Here is a 14,523-nt window from a genome sequence, read left to right as displayed (position 1 = left end):
ACTGAGCGATTGCGCTCAGTAAGCTGCAGCACTGTCACCCCATGAGGGTGTTCTTACTACAGCACTTTGATTTTGAGAACATAAAAAAATGTGTAGCCTGTACAATTTTTAGAATGATTTTTCTTAAAGGAATGTGCAAAAAATTCACATTACTTTAACCACTTCACTAATTAGAGTTTTTTTTTCCTTATATACTACAGCAATTTTCAGCTTTCAGTGCTCCTCCCCTTCATTTGCCAATAACTTTATCACTAGTTATCACAATGAAATAATCTATATCTTGTTTTTTTCGCCACCAATTAGGCTTTCTTTGGGTGGTACATTTTGCTAAGAATTATTTTATTATGAGTGCATCTTAATGGGAATAATAATAAGAAAATGGAAAAAAATCATCATTTCTCAGTTTTTAGCCATTATAGTTTTAACCACTTGAGAACCGCAGTGTTAAACCCCCCTAAAGACCTGGCCATTTTTCATGAAATAGGCCACTGCAGCTTTAAGGCCTCGCTGCAGGGCCGTGCATGTCAGCACACAAGTGATTACCCCCCACCATTTCTCCCCCCCCCCCCCCGTCAGCCAATTATAGCGATCGGCTGTGATAAGCTTCAGCCTATCACAGCCGATCGCTTCTTAGTGCCCCAGGGGTACAGCCGTGTCACACAGCTGTCCATAGTACAGCGCTGCCATAGATCGCAGAGCTGAACTATGTAAATGGATGGCGGTTTCACCGTCTAACAGTCTCCTACCGGCGATCGCCGCTGGGAGACTGAAGGTGGAGTTCCGCCTCCCAAGCGGAGATGCGTGCGCATCAGCGCGTGCGATCTCCAGCAAAACAGGCCTGCAGGACCTTACGCCAATCGGCGTTAGGCGGTCCTGGGGCTGCCGCCGCGTCCACACCCATCAGCGTGACACAGTCGGCAAGTAGTTACAATAAAACATGCTGCTGTGGATAAAAGCCAAACATTTTATTTACCCATTTGCCCGGTTATTACAACATTTTAAATTCTGTCCCTAGAACAGTGTATGGTGACAATATTTTATTTGGAAATAAAGGTGTATTTTTTCAGTTTTGCGTCCGGCACTAATTACAAGCCCTTATGTGCAAAAATAACAGTGATATACCATCATGACATACATATTACGTTACAAACGTTAAGTCCCTAAGGTAGCTATTTATGTTTTTTTATTGTAATATATATATATATATATATATATATATATATATATATATATATATATAGTGGTGTGAAAAACTATTTGCCCCCTTCCTGATTTATTATTCTTTTGCATGTTTGTCACACTTAAATGTTTCTGCTCATCAAAAACCGTTAACTATTAGTCAAAGATATCATAATTGAACACAAAATGCAGTTTTAAATGATGGTTTTTATTATTTAGTGAGAAAAAAACCTCAAAACCTACATGGCCCTGTGTGAAAAAGAAATTGCCCACTTAACCTAATAACTGGTTGGCCACCCTTAGCAGCAATAACTGCAATCAAGCGTTTGCGATAACTTGCAACGAGTCCTTTACAGCGCTCTGGAGGAATTTTGGCCCACTCATCTTTGCAGAATTTTTGTAATTCAGCTTTATTTGAGGGTTTTCTAGCATGAACCGCCTTTTTAAGGTCATGCCACAACATCTCAATAGGATACAGGTCAGGACTTTGACTAGGCCACTCCAAAGTCTTCATTTTGTTTTTCTTCAGCCATTCAGAGGTGGATTTGCTGGTGTGTTTTGGGTCATTGTCCTGCTGCAGCACCCAAGATCACTTCAGCTTGAGTTGACTAACAGATGGCCGGACATTCTCCTTCAGGATTTTTTGTAGACAGTAGAATTCATGGTTCCATCTATCACAGCAAGCCTTCCAGGTCCTGAAGCAGCAAAACAACCCCAGACCATCACACTACCACCACCATATTTTACTGTTGGTATGAAGTTCTTTTGCTGAAGTGCTGTGTTACTTCTACGCCAGATGTAACGGGACACGCACCTTCCAAAAAGTTCAACTTTTGTCTCGTCGGTCCACAAGTTATTTTCCGTAAAGTCTTGGCAATCATTGAGATGTTTTTTTGCAAAATTGAGACGAGCCTTAATGTTCTTTTTGCTTAAAAGTGGTTTGCGCCTTGGATATCTGCCATGCAGGACGTTTCTGCCCAGTCTCTTTCTTATGGTGGAGTCGTGAACACTGACCTTAATTGAGGCAAGTGAGGCCTGCAGTTCTTTAGATTTTGTCCTGGGGTCTTTTGTGGCCTCTCGGATGAGTTTTCTCTGCGCTCTTGGGGTAATTGATGAGCAGAAACATTTAAGTGTGACAAACATGCAAAAGAATAAGAAATCAGGAAGGGGGCAAATAGTTTTTCACACCACTGTAGATATATATATAGATATATTACAAATATTTAACCACCCTAGCGTTCTGGACGAGCTGAGCTCGTCCAAGAAAAAGTTGCTGTTAGTGTTTAGGACGAGCTCAGCTCGTCCAGCGCTGTCCCCACTCACCAGCGTGCACAGCGTGATCTCCGCCGCCTCCTCTGTGCTGCTGCGGCTGCTGCGGGGCTCCCTCTCCCTCCTGCTGGCTCTGATCGCCGGCGCCAGGCTCCCCAGGCTCCTCCGATCCTCCGGTCCCCGCTCCCCAGGCTCCCCCGATCCTCCGGTCCCTGCTCCCCTCCTCTCCGCAAGCCTACGGAGATCTGGCAGTCAGGGAAGATGGCGTAGCCCAGCCACTTCCTCTGACGCCGGCTCCTGCGCCCCCTAGTGTCCGTCGCGGCGACTGCATCATTGGATTACATAGGTACACAAACTCTATGTAATCCAATCATGCTACAGTAATTCAAAAAGTTGTTTGCACAAACACAAACACCTGTCAGCTCTCAATAAAAGCCCTGAACAGTTACTGGCTCTCCCTCTTTCAGAGTCCTCAGCGTCCAGTGTTAGTCTGTTTACAGCTATCATCTGTGATTTCTGTGCGATTTCTGTGCGATTACTGCTTTTTTTCCAGCCTTAGCTTCGTTCATATTACTGTCAGATTGCGTATTGCTTTCCGTCTTTTTCAAGACGCTGTGATCCCTGTGCGTTTGCTTTTGCTGGTTTTTTTTGTTTTTTTTTTTTGTCGCTGCTCGTGACCCCGTACCCTGCTTGGGGTCATGGCCTCGTCCTCCCGGAGGCGTGTGCGTGACGAGGAGTTGTTGGATGTCCTCGAGGCAAGCGACAGCGAAGACGAGCTCCTAGAGGAATCGACAGACAGCGATGTTCCCGGTAACCTGTCTTCGGAGACGGAGACCAGTGATGAGGAAGCCGAGGAGCCAGTGACGGTCGCACGCACCTGGTGTGAGCTGGGGAGCCCCACTCAAGCTCCGCCACCCAGGTTCCCCTTCACAGGGGCACCCGGGCAGAAGATCGCGTGCGACGAGAGTCCGCTGTCCTTTCTGGAGCTCTTCCTGACTGATGACGTCATCCGCAAGATTGTTGAGGAGACGAATCGCTATGCAGCGCAACATCAGCAGGGATCTTCTCTACCCAGGTTCTCGCGGAGCAGGAAGTGGGAACCTGTGACCAGCAACGACATCTGGGTGTTCCTGGGGCTCGTCATCCTCCAGGGAGTTGTTGGTAAGCCGCTGCAGAAGTGGTACTGGACCACTAATAAGATCCTCAGTACGCCCTTCTTTGGATCTGTTATGTCCGAGCCACGGTATACCCTCATCATGAAGTATTTGCACTTCGGAAACAACGAGGAGTTTGATGAGGCCACCCATCCCGCACCCAAGCTGAAAAAAATTTGGGACATATACCAGATGATTGTTGCGAACTTCAAGGCTGTGTATGTTCCAGATCGCGACATCACGGTTGACGAAAGCCTCATGGCATATAAGGGGAGACTGAGCTGGGTGCAATTTATTGCCTCAAAAAGGGCACGCTTTGGGGTGAAGTCGTATATGCTCTGTGAGGCCAACTCCGGGTACATCTGGAACTCTGTAATTTACACGGGCAAAGGCACCAAATTTGCCCCTCAGTTCAGCCAGTTTGGGTGTGCCACCTCCTCTGTCCTAACCCTAATTGAGCCATTGCTGGATCAGGGGTACTGCCTGACGACAGACAATTTCTACAGCTCCCCTGAACTTTTTGATTACCTGGTCCAGCATAAAACCGATGCCTATGGTACCTTGAGGGCTAACCGTCGGAATCTGCCGCCGGCCTTTTCTGCCAGGAAGCTGAAAAAGGGGGAGGTCGTTGCCTGGCAGAAAGGCAAAATGATGGCTCTAAGGTGGAAGGACAAACGTGATGTCTGTGTCCTCAGCACTATTCATAATGCCGAGACTGTCCGCACCACCAACAGGAGTAAACAGGAGGTGGATAAACCCAAAGCCATACTGGATTATAACAACACTATGGGGGGTGTGGACAGGGCTGATGGAGCCATGACTTTCTATCCGGCTGTCCGCAAGCAGCAGCGGAAATATTATAAAAAAATTTTCCGCCACTTACTTGAGCAGTGCTTGTGGAATGGCTATGTGCTCTACAAGAAAAGGTGTGTAAGGCCTGTACCCCACCATGACTTTGTCTGGCAGCTGACGGAAGCAATCTGCACGAAGTACCCCGCACCAGAGTCAACATCTAGACCGGGGCGCAGGGCATCATATGTCGTGAATCCGGCACGGCTTTCAGGGAGACACTTTGTGGAGTACTTGCCACCGACCCCACAGAAAGCAAACCCTACAAGAAGGTGCGTTGTTTGCTGCAATAAGAAGGACAAGGATGGCAAAAAGATGCGGAAGGAGACCCGCACTTACTGCCCAGATTGTGACGTGCCACTTTGCGCATTACCATGCTTCAAGATCTACCACACTAAAGAAGTGTTCTAAGGTACACTTGTAGCCTGTATAATTTTGTTTCTGCCTTCATTTATTTATTTCTGCATTGATTTATTTATTTCTGCATTTTCTTTATATTTCTGCATTGAGGAAAAATGCAAGGTATTTCAGTTAGTTATTCATAAATTTTATTTTATTTTTGACAAGAATTAGTGTTTGACACTTTTATTATACTCAGAATGTATACTAAACTCTTGCTTGGCTCATTTTGGTAAGTTACAGGAAAAAGGTGCTGAAAATTAAATGTACCGCTTTTTGCACAGAAATCCTTGGGAATCAGAACGCCGAGGTGGTTAATTTGGTAACTATGGGAGAGTGGAGGAAGTAAGGGGTTAATTTTAATGGGAAAGGAAAGTATTAGCATGTATTATATGGTATTAGGGTGCAGTTTACTATTTGGCCACTAGATGTCCCCCTCAGTCAATCCCTAACGTGTAGTGTTTATTACATACACGCCTTACCGGAAGTAACGCATGTATGTTTTCACTTTCATTTTGTCAATGACTGCACTCTCATTGATGCTGGCGATTATTGACACCAACACTTAGATCAGTGAACGGGGACTGTGTTCCCATTCACTGATCTGTCTGCTAGCGAACCGTGACGAAAACGCCAGTGGGAGCGCGCAAATCGGTGGTGCGGCGGGGTACGTATATATCTACGCCCCTGGAGCCATTAATAGCCACCAGAGGAGCGTAGATATACTGAGTCTGCTGTAGTAAGTGGTTAAACAATACTTGTTGCCTGGCAGTCCTTCTGATCTCTTTGCCTGCAGTTCTGTCTAAATCACACACCTGAAAAAAAGCATGTAGCTAATCCAGTAGAAAAGGTGGTCACTGTGGGGATATCACTGTCACCTACAGGGGAGTAACAATTGACTTTGCAAGGGATGCAGCCTCAGGGGGGCCCATAAGCCACAGGGTGCCCCGTTCTGAGAGACTGACAACTAATGTACACACGATACAATTTTCTATTAGATTTACCTGCCAGATAATTTTATTCCAACATGCCCGATCTTAATATTGATGGATTTTCCGATCTATTTCCATAGAAGTGAACAGAAATCGTTCGGAAAATCGATCGAAATTAAGATCGGACATGTTGCAAAAAGTCGATCTGGCAGGTAAATTGTATCGTGTTTACCTATCATAAGGGCAAAGAGAGAAAAAGCATTCTGTTCTCTGCACAATTGTTTTAATTACTGCATTTGCTCAGCCACTGATAAGGAATCCTACAAAGATTTGTAGACAGTCACTATTCAGTGTGCAGGGGAGGGGCCCCATCCTAAGTTTTGCAGTGATTTCTAGTTACGCCCCTGGTCACCTGTATGACAAGGAGAGACCAGGAGCCAAATGATGCAGTATTGTGGGGTATTAGATGTTAGATTGTAGTATAAGAGTATTTATACTCACAAAGTTGAGTTGCAGTCCCTGAAACCACCGTATATCGTCAACGGGGAAATAACTGAAAGTGGGCGGCGTTGCAGGAAGTGACGTCAGTGGAGCGTACGCTGGAACCGGAAGAGGTGAGCGGTCCCCGCATGTCCCTCTTACTATCGGCAGCTACGGAGCTATTTAAAGCTGGAGGTGGAGCGCAGATCGGGGGACCCGGGCGAGGGATGGGGGGGTCCGACCCCCTCCCCACCGCTAGGCCGGCCGCCGCTACCCCTCCAGCTCGGCGGCCGGCCCCCCGCACCCACAAACGGGCGGTTGCCACCCCCCAAGAAGTGCCGCCTGAGGCAAACGTTTCACCCCGCCTCATGAGCGGGCCGGCCCTGGTCCCCACTCAGTATTCCAGGTCCTACTGGTACTGGATGGTCGCACTCCTGGTTGGTCCTTCTTGGTTGTAGATAACAACACACCTGGAAGGTGAACAACTCTAAAGGAGATGTAACGTATAGTATTGGGGTGTGGTAAATAGGTAACGTAATGAAACAAAAAATAATAAGGGGGAGGGAGTTGTCTTTACCACTCCAGATGTAAGAACACAAACCCCAGGGTAAATGTAAAAGATTATTTATTCAGCACGATTAAAAAGAAAATGCATTTCACGAGTCTCAGCCTACTTTTCAGGTCAATACAAGTGCCTTTCAAAATATAGTCACAGGCATAGACGCCAGAAAAAAAACTGGCATCCATGCTTGTGACCATATTTTAAAGGCACTTGTATTGACCTGAAGAAGCAGGCTGAGACCCGCCGTGAAATATGTTGTCCTCTAAATCGTGCTGAATAAATCATTTAATCTTTTTACATTTACCCTGTGGTTTGGGTTCTTACATCTGGAGTGGTAAAAACACCTCCATCTTCCTTATTATTTTTTGTTTCATTACATTACCTATTTTTGGACACCTCCACCCCCCATTAATGTGCCTAATCTGGTCAGATTTAAGTCAGAGCACCTGATCTGTATCCCTGCGTGGCTCCATATGGTGAGTTGCACTACGTGTACAATGCACAATTCCTTACATTATATGAATACCAATAATATTGCCAGCGGCTTTTCTGTACATTGCTGACTTAAACCCCAGTTCCTAGTTTATTGAACCTAGTTTAATTATCAAAAGTAAAAACAATAAACTCACTGTTACACTGAGATACGCTGATGTCTGGTGTTTGTTGTGGAATTTCCATTCTGACTTTTGATCTTGAAAACAGAAAGGTAAACAGAATTTATTTTCAATTAGGAAAATGTTGTTCAAAATGACAAAGCTACAGGAGCTAACAAATAAAAAAAAGGCCTTTGTCAGTAAAATATCTCAATGCCTCATGCTGTATTTTTCTCTTTTTTTAGCAATTCTGAAAGATTTTTCTGCATTTACGAAACGTGCGGTACATGCATAAAGTGCGGTAAAAAGTGCGGTATTTCAGCAGTAAGCATGAGACTAATAAATAATAGTAGTTTTAATTATCTTCCGTAAGTTAGGATAGTCTTTGGAAGATGTTTTTTTTTTTTTTTTTTAAATTGGTGTATTTGATTATGTAGCAACCTATGAAAAGTATATTTATTGGCATGCCCTATAAAAAAAATCCAGTACATTTTTGGAGTTTTATTTCTACTATTCTTTTCTATTACACAGCCTGAATAGGAACTCCACTAAAACAGCAATAGGAACTCCACGAAAAACTGCAAAACGCATACAAAGTGACTTTACTGCCAGGCACAGGCAGGTCTTAAACTGATTGGTAAATAATGTGCATGTCCCCTAATTTCCATGAGAATAGCGATTTTCGGTAAAATGAATGCAAATTACCACACGAATTACCGCATAATTGACCGCATGCAGTAACTCATTACTAAAATTTACAGCATGTGGTAAAGCATAACTAAAATCTACCAGAATTGCTAAATGTCATTACCGCCTGCATATACGGTAAATTACCGTACATGTGGTAATTTGCTCAGTAACCCTAGCAGAACTGAGGCCAATAATATCTCTATGAGGGCCAAAAGATTTTGAATACCATGAAGAGATTGTATAGATAAGCATTCATACTACATAAACCTGGTACACACCTTTAAAGTGTACCTTAGAGTAAGCTTAAAAGAAGTTTTATACCATACCTGGGCCGTCCTCTAGCCCTCTATGCTGTTCTCATATACTGCTTTTTAATATGATTGTTTTCTGTTTTGTCTTTTTGTAATTTCAGACACGCCACTTTGCCTCGCCGTTCGCCTAGGTTACTAGACGCCGACACCTCCCTCCACCGATACCACTGGCTGCTGCGAACAGGCAGAAGGGATGGGATAGTCATGTGACATCCCAACAACCAATCAGGCGATCCGACTGGAAGTGAGTCACTGGACTATGCACTGAGTTAGTGGCTCGGGGCGGTGCGATGATACGAACGCAAGCTCGGCGGTGGGGCGGTAGAAAGAGGTGTGGTAAGCCTATGAACTTTATTGTATTGTATTTAAGAGTGTTTTTTCTTGTGTCACTGTGCTATTGATTGCCTCTGAAGAAGCAGGTTAATCCTGTGAAACGGCTGTTAGGCTTATGCACTTGTATGTCAAGCGGTTTCGGGATGTATTAAAGGTGTACTAGCATTATTGCTGCTGTTGGTGCCCGGATACTTCTTTCTACTTTTTACTTATGGATGATGGTCTATTGATCTGGAGGCACGACTAGAGTCACCTGCTACCCCCTATCTGTCTGCGGTCTGCTGTTATCTTGTGCCAATCAACCTCTTACTTTAGTCCAACACTCTGACTAGCGATCACTGGTTTGAATGGGCTCATTTCAGTTGTGCTGCTCTGCCCCCATTCAACAAATAATTCCTGTAATTTTTGCTCCTACCTGAATGTGCACAGCAGCTGATAGTGTTCTGGGCATGCATACTTGAGAAATGACGCTGATGTATGACCGGTACTTGTTAAGAATGCATAACACTGTACCGGCCTCGGTTGCTGTGCACATCTGGGCAGGAGCGAGAAATTACAGGGAGCGCGAGTGGCCAGAGCTGCTTTTTTGTCCTCTGTGCGACTGACTGCAGTCGGAGCCACAAACAGGTGGCAGGGCAGTGCAATGGAGAAGCCGATCCAATACAGAGAACAGATAACTAGCAAACATCCTATCAAGACCCACTTTGGATGTTCTGTTGTAATTAGAGTGGACCTGAACTCAAAACTTCCACTCTGCTCTAAAAGATATGCAACAACATAACCTTTAAAGAAAAACATTTCTTTGTTACAGCTTATATAAATCCTGCAATAAATCTGCAGTGCGTCTGCTTTCATGGAAGCAGACATATTTTTTTAACATCCTGTGCTTTAAAGTGAGCTTAGTTGTTGTGACAGTCAGGTGACACAGGGTGGAGATCAAATTACAACTTGTGATTAGACACAGATGAGGGGGAATTAGACAGGCTCTCTAAATACATACAGGGTGCATTTCTCTAAGTTTTCCTTCTGTCCCGTGCAAGAGTTCAGCTCCACTTTAAAGCATCTGAATGACATTTATTTATATTTGCTGAAAAATCTATGTATCTCTTTTGAATGCTGAATGTACATATGGCGGTGTGCTCTAACATATTGACAGTATCCAGAACAAAGTCTAAAGAAGGCTTATTACCAGAAAGCGTACTCTTTTTTTCTTTTAAACCAATACATGGTTTAAACCAATAAAATTCTTTTAAATAAATGAATTCTGATTCAAAACTCTCTGCTTTTGCTGATGGCTAAGATGGTAAAATGCTCTACTGCTATGAAAGTAGAAGGATGCCAAACCAAACAGACTAGCATAGAGATAGTAACAGCTCAGGTGTCCTTTAAAGTGACAGTTTAGCAATAAAAGGGAAGCAAACGGCATTTTTATTCCTGCAGTTCTCATAGATGGTAGGAGCTGAAGGACAGAAAATTAGTCAGGAAAGAGTTAACTGAAGCGATCACTGCTGGCTAGGAAGAAGAGAAAAAAGAGAAACAGTCATAAATTAGGGTTAGATAAGAAAGTAATTAACAGCTGCTGGGGTCAGTGTCACAGCTGTAAATAGGAAAGTGAAGAAACTAGCAGAGCTCACTGATGTTTGTGAATGCCTTTAAAACTCGCCGGGACTTAGTTTTATCTGCTTTGTAATGTAAATCCCTGGTATTTCTCACATTGACTTGTATGTGCATCATACAGAGGAATGGATCATCAGTTCACAGCAGATGCTGATTGCCATAACACATCAGGAAGTGAGAGAGAGAGAAGCAGGGATTGGGGAATTCTGGAATTCAGCTATTAGTGCAGAGCAGGGCGCTGGATGACTGTGCTGCGGGACCAGAAGAGGGGATTTACATTAGCATATGACCTCTTCTCTCTCCAAGTCCTGCCACCCTTCTGATCTTATCTGATTTTATCGCCCTAGGCCATGGCCTTTCTGGCCTTCCCGGAAATCTGGCCCTGACTGAAATAAGTATGGTGTGTACACATGCTAGAAGGAACGAGAATTGAGGGGGTGTACAAGTGCCTCCCAAGCTTGTTTAAAGATTTGAAGAGCTGGATCCTTAAATGACAGTGACCCCTGAGCACTTTGTGCTCCTCCTTATTGCTCCAACTGGAAGTCACAACATTGAGTGACAAATGTTGTGCCTCCTCCCCTCCACAATAGATCCATTACTCTACTATAGAAGAGCGGGGCATCTGTACAGCTCTCGGCTCCAGAACTGTCACATGAGGGATTGAGTCCCGATTCCGTCTGACGACACTTGTATATGCACTTTGTCTATATTCTCATGTATCCCAATCATTGAACAAAGAAATATAAAGCAGTCTCAACTGAATTGTGTTCTCTAGAGGATGTACCATTACTAATCCAAGTGACCTTTTCGAACCCTTGTTTATATATTCTTAATTAAAAAATAGGTGAGTATCTTACCTACTTTCCCTGATTCCAAGTTCCCTGAGGTGGCTTTAATGATCCAGCATACAGGATCTTTAAGCAACAGTCACAGACCAAGTCCACTGTTTCCCTCCTTATCATGCCCTCAGAAGCTGCTACATCATGTGCCATGCCACTGTCTCTGCAGAGGTAGTTGCTTAAAATAAGGTACCTGATATTTTCTGCCTACACATTTGTAGATGGGAGGAATACAGTATTACCTTAGAAGCAACTAGCATTTTTTACATGGGAAGTAAGGACAGCTTTCTATTTCTATTTCAGTTCAACTTGTGATGATTCAATTGAAGTGCAGTCGTAATAAAATGTGTACAGTAACAGTTTTAGTTTAGCTTGGCCTAATAGCAGGCCTTTAAAGCGGAACTGATTGGTTAAAAAAAAGTGTTTCACTTACAATGGAGCATCAACCAGCCCCTTGCAGCCTTCCTGTCCCGTGCTGGTTCTCCACAATCCTCCATTCTCCCGACGCCAGCTACTTTTGGTACCTTTTTGTTTTTTTACTTGGAGTGCAACCCGCCAGACGAGAAGGAAAACATATCTGCATGGAGATGGAATACTCCACATCCTTGATACAGTGGTTGCCAATTAGCAGCCATAATTGGTAAGTAGTATTGTGGCGGTAGTGTTTGAAAAATTGTATTCCTACATCTAGATATATTACACCATATTGGTACACCTGGTGTTCACTTTTTCATCTTTTCTTTCTGGTCCCTGGAGTTCAATTCCTAAATTTCATCTATCGGACTCCCTGCATTACTTTAGCACATGACTGTGGCCAAATCAGACTCTTTCATAACTACCACCTCATAGAGAATTATGTGATCATTTTCATGAATTCTGGTACACATGAGAAATACTAAATACTAGTCAATAGAAATAAAATCACCTACGCCACAAGAAGACGGTTTTCCAGTGTGGACAGTTGCGTAGCCATCGTCTTCCAGTTTTTAAATTCCGTGAAAGACTCACAGCTGAAATTCTGCGGTTTTATACAATAGAAGTATTCCTCATCTCTCTCATCCAAATACTCACACAACTCTTCATTTTTGCTAAGGTCGAAGCCGCACTTGGTTTCCACTGCTTTATCTACACTTGTGAATTTGCCTAAGTAGCCAACATTGCCATACCAGCTATTTCGTGACTTCCACAGAGCTGAGACTGCTTCACTGGGATGCATAAGATTTACCGTCACATTTGCTTTCCCCTCCCAGAATAAGAAGAAATGAATGTGGTATGATCCATTTTTGAGGTCTTGAATCTTTCCAGAAGCTCTTGCTTTTATATCAGAATTAGAAATGGTTGCTCTCCAATAGTCGCCTCCATGGCCTTTTCTTTTGCCCAGATAGTCATACGCATCAACTTGTACTATAAACTCCTCTCCGACACAATACTTTTCTTTAGGATTTTTTATGAACATTTTGCTTTTTTCAGCACTTGTTGTATTGTCAATATGATCAAAAGTCACTTTGGGCATCATCTGATCAATTTCGTTGAATATGTCATTAATCCGGATCTGAATTTTGGATACTTTTCCAGCTGTAACTTTCACTTCGACTGCGTGGCTCTCTATCAATAAATACTGTAGCAGAAAGAAAATTGTTAATCAGTTGAATCATTGCTTGTCTGAAACCAAAGTACAATGTTAACACATGTTTAAAGTGGATCCGAGATAAACTTTTACTCATTGCATAATTGTGTTCCTTTCATATAGTTTATAGGGCATTCCTCAAGCCAAATACTTTTTTGTTTTTGTTTTAATACTCTAATTCCCTATAAACTAAACAAGCCCCACCCACAGCTTTTCAGAGTGCCTTGGCATTTTCAGACAGTAGCAAGGGCTTATAGGAGCTCAGTCTGGACAGGAGGAGGGGGAGGTGTTATTAGCCATTGATTTCAGAGGCAGAGGGGAGGAGGGAGGAGGAGAGGGGACTGAATTTACACACAGACAAGCTGATAGCATCTCCAGTATAACTTGTATACCCCTTCTCAACCTTTCAAGGCTGTACTTCGACCTAGGCGCCGGTGCTCGACTCCTGCAGGTACACCACTCCTGCCAACCTTGAACTATATGAACAGATGGAGACGGCACACCCAGGTGTGCCGTCTCCATCTGTTCATATGATAGCATCTCCAGCCCTTAGCCTGTGACAATGTGACAAACAGAACATGGCTGCCCTCATTGTATCACAGGAATAAATAATCCTAAAGTTTTGAAACTTTTCCAGCTAGATACGCTGTGTAAACTATCTAAACTTTAGATAAGATATATAGACAAGTTACTTGTTATAGTTAGTTTTTCATCTCGGATCCACTTTCATTGACATTTATGGAGGACAATCCATTATCAGAGTAGAAAAATGTTTATTATTAGTATTTGAAGTAAACCTACATTGAAATAACCCTGAATCCTAATGAGGCTCCATCCCCCCTCCTTCAGAATCGGGGATCCAGCACTAGCAGCCCCCGAAGATCCGTCTCCCATCAGGCTCTTAGGAAATAGCTGAGTCCAATCAGGTCCACTCTACTGTGCAGGCGCAAGTTGCCTGCTCCTGCACAGTAAAGCAGACCCAATCGGGCTCGGCTATTTCCGCTGGAGCCAAAGGGGAAGCTGATGCTGCGCCTGTGCAGGTGAGCAGATTGTAAATAATTGGTGGCCTGGTGATGCCATCACAGCATCACCAGTTCAGCTGAGCACAGCACCCAGGCAAGCCTGTTTGTCCGCCTCTGCCAGGTTGGAGAAAATAAATGACCAGCAAACGCACACACACACACGCACACACACACACATATACACACACACGTGCGAACACACACACACACACACACAGACACACACACACACACACACACACACACACACACACAGACACACACACTTACAAACTTAATTATTGGCTTTCTCACAATAATGGACATGTTGTACCTTCACAGTGATTAGCATGTGTAAGTTAAATGGTGCTAATCAACAAAAAGTGTCATTATAATCCTAGGTCGTTGTAACAAGACTGCATAAACCCCAAGGGCCCTTCCACACCTTCACGTTTTCCAACCAGTTTTCAGCGACACGATGCGATCTGCAGGGGCACCAGAAATGCATGGCAGTACTGTCTGATGTTTCCACACAAGTGTTGCTATACAAACAAATTCCCACAAACACATTGCGATTTCCATTCATTATACTGGATGAAAATCACAACTAAATCAGGAAGAATTGCATAGAAATGTGCTTGCATTTCCTGCAACGCGAATGTGAGGGAGGGGCCTAAGGAGGACATGA

The 14,523-nt window shown here is 43.7% G+C and overlaps 1 protein-coding gene across 3 annotated transcripts in view; it reads right to left on the bottom strand.

Moving 5' to 3' along the window:
* LOC137517769 (NXPE family member 1-like) overlaps positions 1–14,523 on the bottom strand; it is a 126,376-nt gene that overhangs the window by 60,119 nt on the left and 51,734 nt on the right. For all 3 annotated transcript variants that reach the window (XM_068234801.1, XM_068234800.1, XM_068234802.1), the window contains 2 exons: positions 12,137–12,825; positions 7,454–7,515 (listed from right to left, as the gene is read on the bottom strand). In XM_068234801.1, coding sequence (XP_068090902.1) covers positions 7,454–7,515; positions 12,137–12,825 — 751 coding nt within the window. The remainder of the gene's footprint in view (positions 1–7,453; positions 7,516–12,136; positions 12,826–14,523) is intronic.

Source organism: Hyperolius riggenbachi, chromosome 5, assembly GCF_040937935.1.
Source record: "Hyperolius riggenbachi isolate aHypRig1 chromosome 5, aHypRig1.pri, whole genome shotgun sequence".
Taxonomy (NCBI): domain Eukaryota; kingdom Metazoa; phylum Chordata; class Amphibia; order Anura; family Hyperoliidae; genus Hyperolius; species Hyperolius riggenbachi.
This window is presented reverse-complemented; position numbering and strand designations above follow the sequence as displayed.